Source organism: Nyctereutes procyonoides, unplaced genomic scaffold (genome assembly GCF_905146905.1).
Source record: "Nyctereutes procyonoides isolate TBG_1078 unplaced genomic scaffold, NYPRO_anot_genome, whole genome shotgun sequence".
Lineage (NCBI taxonomy): Eukaryota > Metazoa > Chordata > Mammalia > Carnivora > Canidae > Nyctereutes > Nyctereutes procyonoides.
Window position 1 is genome coordinate 34995392 of NW_026575126.1, and position 12556 is coordinate 35007947.

The 12556-nt window shown below is 36.8% G+C and overlaps 1 protein-coding gene across 4 annotated transcripts in view; it reads right to left on the reverse strand.

Moving 5' to 3' along the window:
* The window catches only part of WDR47 (WD repeat domain 47), a 63989-nt gene that overhangs the window by 20402 nt on the left and 31031 nt on the right, over positions 1-12556 (reverse strand). For 3 of the 4 annotated variants that reach the window (XM_055339593.1, XM_055339592.1, XM_055339590.1), the window contains 3 exons: positions 10233-10359; positions 5180-5358; positions 1565-1822 (listed from right to left, as the gene is read on the reverse strand). In XM_055339593.1, coding sequence (XP_055195568.1) covers positions 1565-1822; positions 5180-5358; positions 10233-10359 — 564 coding nt within the window. The remainder of the gene's footprint in view (positions 1-1564; positions 1823-5179; positions 5359-10232; positions 10360-12556) is intronic. The other variant, XM_055339591.1, reaches the window with a different exon arrangement.

Sequence of the window (12556 nt, forward strand, 5' to 3'; positions counted from 1 at the left end):
AATGTTAAGAATAGATGAAGAAACTCTTATGTGGAATTTAAGAAACAAAGCAAACAAAGGGGGGGAGACAAAGAAACAGACTCTTACCTATAGAGAACAAACTGATGGTTATGGGTCGAGAGGAGGGTGAAATAGGTGATGGAGATTAAGGAGTACACTTGAGAATGAGCACTGGGTGATTAAAAACTTAAGAAAAAGAATAGATGAAGAAAGTGCTCCTTAACTATGCCTATTGCATATATTAACACTCGTTTACTAATCATAGCAAAATAAAAAATCTTCCCAGAGGAGTGCCTGGGTGGCTCAGTTGGTTAAGTGTCTGCCTTTAGCTCAGGGCATGATCCCAGGATCCTGGAATCAAGCCCAATGTGGATGGGGCTCTCTGCTCAGTAGGGAGACTGCTTCTCCCTCTCTTTCAGCCTGCTGCTCCCCCTGCTTGTGCTCTTTCTCTAATAAATAAATAAAATCTTAAAAAAAAAACTTCCCTGATTAGTGAAAATATAAATATGCAAGAGGTCTTCAATTGCTATAACCGCCAGAGTTGCCAAGACTTTCTTGCTGCAATCATCCCAAAATGTTACAAAACATCTTGCCCTCTCAAAGTCTGTGAATTAAAAATATTATTTGCTGGGCACAGCAGTTTAGCGCCGCCTGCAGCCCAGGGTGTGATCCTGGAAACTCTGGATCAAGTCCCATGTCAGGCTCTCTGCGTGGTGCCTGCTTCTCTCTCTGCCTGTGTCTCTGCCTTTCTCTCTCTGTGTGCCTCTATGAATAAATAAAGTGTTTAAAAAAATATATTATTTGCTGAAAGGTATCAATGGCTAAAAAAAAAAATCAGGGAGAAGATAAAACCGTAAGATCTCTTATGACAACTTATAAAAAAAATAGAATTGTCTTGGTGGTAGTAAGAAAGCAAAAATAAGAATAGGAGAACTCGGGGACACCTGGCTGGCTCAGCAGTTGAGCCTCTGCCTTTGGCTCAGGGCATGATCCCAGGGTTCCAGGATTGAGTCCCGAATTGGGCTTCCTACATGGAGCCTGCTTCTCCTCTGCCTGTGTCTCTGCCTCTCTCTCTCTGTATCTCTCATGAATAAATAAATAAATCTTACAAAAAAAAATAGGAGGACCCTCTCTCTAAAATAAATAAATCTAGGCAGCCCGGGGGGCTCAGCGGTTTAGTGCAGCCTTCAGCCCAGGGCCTGATTCTGGAGACCTGGGATCGAGTCCCACGTTGGGCTCCCTGCATGGAGCCTGCTTCTCCCTCTGCTTGTGTCTCTGCCTCTCTCTCGGTGTGTCTCTCATGAATAAATAAATAAAATCTTTTAAAAAATTAATAAAATAAATCTTTAAAAGAAAAGATAAAAAAATAAAAATAGGAGAACAAAGGCTACTAAGAAATTTAGAAGTAGTAGAAAAGAATATAAAGACAGAAAAGACAGATTAGAAAAAGATTTGGTATGTAATGGGCTCCAATAACTTGTTTGCAAGGTTCCAAAGAGAAGTTCAACTTTTTAGGTTTCCATTAATAGGATGTTAATATTTCCAGGTTTTACAAATTACTTACATTTGATTTCCAGAAGGTGATTCCTCAAGAAAAGGTATGTGATTTGTTGATCCAGGATTAGAAGGGGTGCTTGTGTGAATATTTGAAGCATCATGTGTTATTCTCTGACTAGAGTCTTGGGGTGGTGTAACAAAATTTGTTAGAGAATTATTATTAGATCCATTGTTTTTGCTTCCATTACATTGTTGGTTGAGTGCTGATACCTCATTACCAAGGCTATCCATTCCAATATTTAATTCACCAAGCTTTTGAATGGACCTGTAAAATAAAACAATGCAATTACATTAAAATGAAAACTTAATCACATTCTTAACACATAGAAAAGGGGTGCCTGGGTGGCTCAGTTGGTTAAGCATCTGCCTCTGGCTCAGGTCATGATCTCAGGGTCCTGGGATTGACCCCACCTCTCTTTGGGCTCCCTATCAGTGGGGAGCCTGCTTCTTCTGCTTCTTCCTCTGCCCCTCCCCTCCCCTCAGTTCTTGCTCTCTCTCTCTCTCATGCGCTACCTCAAATAAATAAAATCTTTAAAAATATATATAGAAGATTTCAAATTTGAAAAGGTAAATTAATGCACATACAGTATGTAACTGGTAAGTTCAGTACTAAAAATTACCATCATTGGCTTAAGATATAACCATCATACTGAAAAAAAAATTTCAAATTTTCCTACAGTATGTCACTGTAGGATATAGGCATAAAAGCACCTTTTACCATAAAAACATTTTTAAAAACATATTTCTTCTCCAGTATAACTTTGGTTTAATTTTCAATTTAAAACTTAATTTCTCAAAATAGTCAACAAAAATATCACCACTACCAAAACTTCTCACCAAGACAAAACATGCCATTTTCGTTTCATTTCTCTAGTAATACCATATCAACTAAGAAATGTATGATTAGAGCAGACCATGATGGGACAAAGTCAAGTGGCATCCTATTACTCACACATTCATTCATTCTACGAAGACTATGATCTAGGCACTGAGGAGATAAAACAGGAAGCAAAACAAGTTAGCCTCAAGGTCTTTCCCTCATCACAAGTCTTCCTGTATCAGGATAGACTGACTTCTTTTGTTGGACTCAGAGCTCCACACAGCACAAAAGGGAAGCTGACAAGCTCTGTTAAAACTTAGACCCAGAACTGGCCCAGTATCACTTTCTACAGCCTAGATTCAACATGAGAGAGGAGTACACAGTGGTATGATTACCAAGAAGTGTTGTGGTTTATTGTAGTTTCTAGTTTTCCTACATTAAACATTAGAAGGTGTATGTGCACGTGCATGTATACTCAGGGCTTAGGAAAGACTTTAAAAGAGCAGTTCAATATTACTAAAAAGAAATGGAAGCCATTATTAAATATTTATGTTAAAATTCTAAACTAAGCTGCATTTCCCAAAATTGTGTTCTATGAATCCTGTGAAATGCTCCCGATAAAGAATGATTCTGAGGTCAAGTCAATTTTGAAAATGCTAAGTATAAAGAGTCTAAAAGCTGACATCATTTTGATTCTCTAAAAGTGGGGAGAATGGAGCAGAATATGCTTATACTAAGTGCCAAATCAGTGGTGATGATTACTAGAATTGACAGAAACAAAATATCAAGAAGTATAAATAATACAGTACTGTTAACAAAAATTCTATCATACTTTAGTTGATTTTTTTCAATAAGATTATGTAATATGACTTTTCTTCTTTCTATGACTCTTGGAAAAAGATACAAAATTTAAATCTCAAAACATTCTAGCTTAATTGCTAGAATGATTTGAAAAAATAAAACATTAGAGGGAGAAAGGATATTTTATTTTGTAGATTCTTTTTCTATCCAATTTGTCCATGGCATTAGGTACTTTGAAGTCCTGATACTGGCTCAAATATATGAAACCAAGAGCCTAGGAAAAAAGGACTGAATAAAATCATTATACTAAAGGGTTAGAAAACAATAGATAAGAGTTAAGATAACAGGGAGAATTTATATGAAACGAATTTACAAAAGCTAAATAACACAAAGTAACTTGATTTCTATTTATAATTGTCTTTAAAGGAAAGATAAACCATCTTGAACAGCTTAACTCTTTTTTCTGTGGAGGTACGTCCCTTACCACTATTAGGATCACAGAACCTTGCCACTTTATCTTCTGATTTAATGCTAGCTATCTGAAAAATAAAATGGTGAGGAAAACCAACTGCAATCATGACCTAATGGATATGAAGAAGATATCCAAAAACCAGAAATGACAGTTCATCAAAATAGGATAATTTTGATAAGCTACTAACTTATCAGAGGTGGTAAGCAAATGATCCCCAAATGCAAGGTTTGGAAGCCTACTCAGATTCTTTAGATTACCACTATAAACATTCCTTGTGTGAAGGCTTGAAGACTGAATCAATTTTAGGCTTGATGACTTGCACAACCCTCAGAGTATCAAGTAGATTACTTCCAATGTTATTGAACCAAGTAAAGAACTGACAGTCACTACTGCATTGCCTAATCATAATCACAATAATAACCTACATTTATGGTACATTTCCTATATGCTAGGAATTACTCTAAGTAATTTTTTATATATTAACTCATTTAATCTTCCAACAACCTTTGCTCATTTAAATATACATATTCCAGTTTATTTTTTTTAAGATTTTATTTATTTATTCATAGAAACACACAGAGAGAATGAGAGGCAGAGACACAGGCAGAGGGAGAAGCAGGCTCCATGCAGAGAGCCCGACGTGGGACTCGATCCAGGGTCCCCAGGATCACGCTCTGGGCTGCAGGCGGCGCTAAACCGCTGCGCCACCGGGGCTGCCCTCTAGTTTATTGATTTTTAAAAAGACACACTACTATCTATCTATACATTCACACACCTCCTATAATTATGAACAATGTAAATGCATATTGTCCTGGCAGAAATTATTAGAATGAATAACTTTAATATTGACTTCTGAAAGTTCAAGAACCCCATATAACAATAAAAACGATAGTGAACGCTTAATATAGTGCTTACTATATGCCCGGTACTATTCTAAGCACTTTGCATACATTAACTCATTTCATCTTCACCGCTATTCTATGAAGTAGATGAGAAAACAAGCAAAAAGAAACTAAGTAACTAGGACTCCTAGGATCTCAGCTACCTTGGGGCAGCTGAATCCACCTGGCTGTCCTTCCAGTTATGAGCCGAACCACTGTATTTCTGCTCTCCTTGCTTAGAAGTGAAAAAAGGTTTAAAGAGAAGAACAAAATTAGATAACCCTGAGGATGCTGTGAAAGGAAGATATTTCTCTGTTACCTGAAACACTTAAAACACTTTAAAATTTCAAGTTATATATAGAAAGTAGCAGTCATTGTATGCTTTCAATAGCTTTGAAATGATTCCTTATGGGATCCCTGGGTGGCACAGCGGTTTGGCGCCTGCCTTTGGCCCAGGGCGCGATCCTGGAGACCCGGGATCAAATCCCACGTCGGGCTCCCGGTGCATGGAGCCTGCTTCTCCCTCTGCCTATGTCTCTGCGCCTCTCTCTCTCTCTCTCTCTGTGACTATCATAAATAAATAAATAAAAAATTAAAAAAAAAAAAGAAATGATTCCTTATGTTTTAAAATGTGTTTGAAAGACATACCTATTAAGGAATTGTTCCGTAAGATTCTGCTGCTGATCAGGACCATCTTCCTGATTCACACCTCCCTCAAGCAGCATTTGTTGGTATATCTGTCGCTGTTGCTCTTTCTGTTCTAAATGCTGTTGATAGCGTAATCTTTGCCTATAATATTCTTGAAACTGTTCTGTTGAATCTCGAAGCTGAAAAATATTAGAAAAAGTAATATGTTTGAGCAGACTATGATTAAATATATGTCTCTACCCAACAGTAACTTCTATAAACACTGGATGAAATATGCAAGTAGCTGTATTTAACAATTACAAAACACTTAATATGTTGTTCTTTGAATAATAACATAGTATCCGTGAGTTTTCAAAGTCAAATAGATCAGTTAATTTGCTTTATTCTATAGGAAGACCAAAATGAATAGTCATCCTGGATTTCTGACTAACCCAAAATATATAAATTATAGTGGTCATAAGGTCACGGAATTAGATGTATAGCTCTTGAAAAAGTACTGAAAGGCTACATTAATATTTAATAAACACAATATTAACTTTGTCCAACAATTTAAGCTTGTAAATGGTTTACTAGGTTACTCTAGAGAGAAACTTTAAAAATTTTCTTCAGGGACACTTGGGTGGCTCAACTGTTGAGTGTCAGTCTGCCTTCGGCTCAGGGCGTGATCCTGGGATCAAATCCCACATCGGGCTCCCTGCATGGAGCCTGCTTCTCCCTCTGCCTATGTCTCTGCCTCTCTCTGTGTCTCTCATGAATAAATACATAAAATCTTTTTAAAAAATTTTCCTCAAATACAACTTTAATTCAGGTTTCAAATGGCCTTTCACAAGAAAGTGGGATACATGGGTAATAAACTTAATCTCAACACTCCTACTTTGTTCTTCTAAAAGAACTATATAGCACCCAAACTTACAGGACATACATATTTAGTAAATTCCAATATTGGCATAGAAAGACTTTCCTGACAAGCTGGAATCCAATCATATAACATGGATCATGTGAACTGGGGTGCCCCTGGAACAGGTCATTCATGTCTAAAATTGGCCCACACTGATAATAAGCTTAATGAAGCGTCTTATATAGCTAACTAAAGCTAAAGCTTCCCCTTTTCCAGGAAATAATAGCAATCCTCCTTTATTTCATGACTTACAGCAATAACTCTGAGACAAAATTATGTGTCCTTTTAAATGTTTTATTGTTGGTAAAATAGAAAATTTCACTTTAATCATTTTTATGAGTACAATTCAGTGGCATTAATTATACTCACAACATTGTGCAATAATCACCACTCTTTCCAAAATTCTTCGCCAACCTACAGAGTGCCTGTGTAACTGTTAAGCAGTAACTTACTACTTCTCCCTCCCCTGAGCTCCTGGTAACCTCTGTTCTACCTTCTCCAAAACTTCACCAATTTTAGATATTTGATATAAGCGGAATTATATACTTGTCCTTTTCTGTCTGGCTTATTTCACTCAGCATGATGTTTTCAAAGTTCATCTGTGTTCTAGCATAGGTCAGAATTTCATTCCTTTTTGTGGCTGAACAACATTCCATTTAATGAATATGCATGCCCCTTCTGCTTACCCATTAATCTGTGGCTGCACACTAGGGTTATATCTACCTTTTGACCACTGTGAATAATGCTGCTATGAACATGAATGTATAGATGTCCGTGTGAGTCCTTGTTTTCAATGCTTTAGAGTGGAATTGCTGGGATATATGGTAATTGTATATTTAGCTATTTTTAGCTATTTAAGGTACCACCAATCCATAGTGCACTATTTTACATTCAAATCAACAATGTATGAGGGTTTAAACTTCACTTCCCCACCAACACTTATTATTTTCCACTGTTTTAACTATCCTGGCAGTTGTGAAGCTATATTTCATTGTGGTTTTGATTTGCCTTTCACTAATGACTACTGGTACTAAGCATCTTTTCATGTGCCTATTGGCCATTTGAATATATTCTTTGGAGAAATGTCTATTCAACTCTTTTTTTCTAAGTCAGACTGTCTTTTTGTTCAGTTGTAGTTCTTTATATATCCTAGATATTAAACCCTTATCAGATATATAATTGTCAAATACTTTTCCCATTCTGCTCTCCATCTTTTCACTTTCTTGATAAAGTCCTTTGATGCACAAGTTTTTAATTTTGAGAAATTCAATTTACCAATTTTTATGTTTGTTACTCAAGCTTTTGCTATCATATCTAAGAACACATTATAAAATCCAAGATCATGAAGATTTGCCCTTATGTTTTCTTCTAAGAGTTTTATACTGAGTTCCTATAATATAGTAGTTGATCTGTTTTTAGTTAATTTTTGTACATTATGTGAGGTAGAGATCCAACTTCATTCTTTTCCATGTGGAAATCCAGTTGATCCATCATCATCTGTTGAAAAAACTATTCTTTCTCCATTGAATAGACCTGGCACCTTATGCCAAAAGTCAATTAGCCACAGATATATGGGACTACCTCTGGTCTCTCAAATGTAGTCCACTGGGCTATACTTCTAGTCTTATGAGAGTACTGAACAGGTCTGATTACTATAGCTTTTATAGCTACTGTAGCTTTGTAGCTTTGAAATCATGAACTATGTATGAGTACTCCAACTTCGGGTTTTTTTTTTTTTCAAAATTGTTTTGGCTATTCAGGACATATTACATTTCTTTGTGAATTTGATACTGGTTTTTCCATTGCTGCAAAAAAGGCTGTGAAATTTTTATAGGAATTACATGGAATCTGTAGATCATACTAGTTAGTACTGACATCTTAACAATATTAATCTCCCTATCTGTGACCACAGGGTATCTTCCCATTTCTTTTGATCTTAAAACTTCCTTCAGCAATGTTTTACAGATTTCAATGTACAAAATTTTCACCTTGTTGGTTTAATTTATTCCCAAGTATTTTATCTTCTTATAAGCTATTATAAGTGGAATAAGTGGAATTGTTTTACTTTTTAAAAGATTTTATTTATTATTTGAGAGAGAGAGAGAGAGAGAGAGAGGAGGAGAGAGAGAGACAGACAGACAGACAGACAGACTGTCCGCTGAGAAGGGATCCTGACTTGGGGCTTGATCCCAGGACCCTGGGATCATGACCCAAGCTGAAAGCAGACACTTAACCGACTGAGCCACCTAGGCACCCCTGGAATTGTTTTATTAATTTCCTGTTCAAATTGTTCATTGCTGGCAGTGGAGAAACACAACCAACTTTTATGTATTATTCTTGCACCCTGCAACTTTTCTGAACTTGTTTGTAAGCTCTAGTAGCTTTCTTATGTATTCTTTGGGATTTTCTATAAATAGGAGCATGTCATCTATAAATAAAGATAGCTTTACTCTTCCTTTCCAATCTGGATTTCAATCTTTTATAATTTATTGAGATTTTTTCTGGGTCCTAACATATGCTCTATCCTGAAGAATGCTGCATATGTACTTGAGAAGAATGTGTATTTTCCTATTGCTGGAGTGTTCTTTTTTTCTTGTTCGTATCACTTTATTTATATATTTGTATTCACATATTGTTAGTATTTCGCATATTCCCAACACAAAGTTACCAGCACTTGAAATACTAACACCCATCTAAGGTGTCTAAGAAAACAACTTCTAAAAACACTGATACAGAGGCACCTGGATGGCTCAGTCAGTTAAATGTCTACTCCAGCTCAGGCCATGATCTTGGGTCCTGGGATCCAGCCCTGCATCAGGCTCCCTGCTCAGTGCAGAGTCTGCTTGTCTTTCTGCCTCGCCCCCCATTCATGCACACTCTCTCTCTCAAATAAAATCTTTAAAAAATAAAAAAATAAAAAGACTAATACAGGTACCACTGGGCTAAAAAAAAAAAAAAAAGGTGCATCTTCCAAAACAACAATATTGTTGGAATGTTCTATAGATGTTTGTTAGGTCTAGTTAGTTTAGAGTAGGTTCAAGTACTCTGTATCCTTATTTATCTTCTGTTTAGATGTTCTACCCATTACTGTAAATGGTACTGAGGTCTCCAACTATTATTTCTCCCTTCAAGTTTGCCAACGTTTGCTTCATAGATTTGGGGGTTCTGTTGTTTGGTGCATAGGTTCATATGTATTTTTATTTATTTTTATTTATTTTTAAGATTTTATTTATTTATTTATGAGAGACACCGAGAAATAGGCAGAGACACAGGCAGAGGGAGAGGCAGGCTCCCTGCAGGGAGCCCAATGTGGGACTCGATCCTGGGTCTCCAGGATCACGCCCTGAGCTGAAGGCAGACGCTTAACCGCTGAGCCACCCAGGTGTCCCCATATGTATTTTTAATAGTAATTTTTGTACCTCATTCTTAATATTTAGTTGAAAACATTAAAAAATGTTTACATTTATTAAATGGGATGCCTGGCTGGCTTAGTGGTTAAGCATCTGCCTGAGCTCAGGGTGTGATTCCGGTGTCCGGGATCAAGTCCCACATCGGGCTCCCCGCAGGGAGCCTGCTTCTCCCTGTGGCTATGCCTCTGCTTCTCTCTGTGTCTCTCATAAATAAATAAATAAAATTTAAAAAATAAAAACAAAAAATAAACTTATTAAGCATCTTCATCTCTTCTAAGTGGCATACCATATAAGATAAAATTTATACTCTCCTTCATAATACAATTTCTTTTCCAAAACACCAGAGAAAAATAATTTGGAACTCTAAAGACTTGGATAAAAGCATTTTATATTATACATGTCATAATTTCTTGTTCATTAAATCTAAGTAGTAAAATATAGAGGATATATCTTAAAAATACACACTATCCACATTTAATGTGAGTTCAGTTACTTGCGTCCTGAAACGTACAATTAATGTAAACTGTGGTATTTCTGATTGTTAATAAGTTCACCTGTGCTATAAAATACACGACAACTAAAAATACCATATCCTTAAGGGAAGAGAGAAAATGACAATAAGAAAGTCTAGATATGCTCTCACTCCCAAATGTCGGAAAATTCCTTTTACGTTCTACCCAAGCAAATGCTATTACTTCTTTCAAAGAGAATAATTCTAAAAGACACTAGGTATATTAAACATTACCTCATTTTTTTCTTGCTTAGCTGGTCCTGGATTCTGTGTTCCATTTGCAGACTCTTTTTCTGAAACTGAACTCTGGCCCAGGATTTCACTGCTTATAGGCCGCTGTGCCTCAACAGGTGTATCACTTCTTCCAGAAAGATACAAAAAACAAATAGGAAGAGGTTGGGGTGAAGGAAAATATGTTTTAGAGAAATTTTACTTAACACAATGAATATTTAGTCTAAATGTTTATCAAATATGCAAAAAATAGATTTTTAAATTTTCCTTTCTCCTCTTAAGGGTACTATGTAAGGATTTTTTAAACAAATAGAATACGCTTATCACAGAAGTGCACTGGATTATTAAGGAGGGTAGGGGCTCCAGTCTAAAACAAGATGTGTGGTCTTGGGAAAATCCCTTACATCCTCTGTTGCTCAGCTTCATCTATAAATTGAATTGAATAAAAAGCTCGATGACCTAATGCCTGAATTCTCTTTATGTATCTTAATCTGTGATTTTGTTATCTGAACATTAATTTTTTCCCTCCAATAGGTTTCAACAAAATTCTAAGAATTGTTAAGATTTTATTAAAAGACTGTCTTTAGGGGATCCCTGGGTGGCTCAGTGGTTTAGCGCCTGCCTTTGGCCTGGGGTATGATCTTGAGGTCCCAGGATCCAGTCCCACATCGGGCTCCCGGCATAGAACCTGCTTCTCCCTCTACCTGTGTCTCTCATAAATAAATAAATAGAATCTTAAAAAAAAAAAAAAGACTGTCTTTGGTTTATTTGCACTTAACATAAAAGCCAAACATACACCTTTCCAATATATTTTTTAAGATTTTATTTATTCATGAAACACACACAGAGAGAGAGGCAGAGACACAGGCAGAGGGAGAAGCAGGCTCCATGCAGGGAGCCGGATGGGGACTCGATCCTGGGACCCTGGGATCAGGTCCTGAGAGGCACAGACACAGGCAGAGGGAGAAGCATGCTCCATGCTGGGAGCCCGACGTGGGACTCGATCCCGGGTCCCCAGGATCACACCCTGGGCTGTAGGCGGCGCTAAACCGCTGCACCACCGGGGCTGCCCCCCTTTCCAATATTTTTAATGTATACTAATTAGTAAGCTTAATATATTCTATCAGGTTGTTCCTAATATTTCTTCTTTCCATAGTAACTCGTTCAAAATTTTAAAAACTAACATCATCCAAAATACCACAGACAAATATGGATTACCTATTGGCACAAGGCACTGTGGGAACATGTACAAAAGTAAAACGATCTTTGCCTTGAAGGAACTGGATTATGAGATGGCTTCTTAATGGCCTCTCCAGGCAGAAGTATGTAAGACATAACAAACTACAGGTCTAGGGTTCAGGAAGCAGAGCTAAATAGTCATCTTCACAAAGGCACCACTGGTTAGGAGCTTTCTAATTGAGAAGTTAGGAGCTTTCTCAACATATGTAATCAGACATGTACTCAGAGGAGGAAGTAAAAGATTTAGGAAAAACTTTCAGCTACCATTCAGTGCTGTAACCTAATAATAACAAGAGGTCCCATTTTATGTCCACAAGACAGATTTTTTAAGTTATTAACTGTATATAGAATAAAATGACCTTCATAAGGTAACATTCAATTTTGCAAATTATATACCATTTCCACATGCATTATCTCATTTAACTTGCACAGTAACTTGTGAAATAGATTGTGACTCCCATTTCACAGATGAGGAACAAAGGGATTTTCCTAAATAATATAGCCAGTAAATAAAACTAGAATTTGAATCCAGATCTTCAGGCTCCAAATCCAATGCAGACCCATTTCTGAGAATTTTTTTTTTGGCATTCAATTTTGAGATCATTACACTGAATAGCCAAAAGTTTATATATTTCAACTCGTTTTTCTTCCTTTTTTGAGTTTATGTTTGAGTGAAAAGCTATCTTTGCAAAACACTACTACTTTCCTATAAACCTTTCTTTTATGTTTTAATTTTTCTTGTTCACCATAGTAACCCAATCACTATACCTGGATGCAGCATGGTGCTAGCACAGAGTGGACACTCAAATATTTTTTTTTTTTTTTTAATGATAGTCACAGAGAGAGAGAGAGGCAGAGACATAGGCAGAGGGAGAAGCAGGCTCCATGCACCGGAAGCCCGACGTGGGATTCGATCCTGGGTCTCCAGGATCGCGCCCTGGGCCAAAGGCAGGCGCCAAACCGCTGCGCCACCCAGGGATCCCGACACTCAAATATTTTTAAACAAATATGGACTTCAAACATGAATTACCACAAATAAGAGGTTTCTTCATGTGGCATCTTCAACATAATTGATCTAATTAAACTTC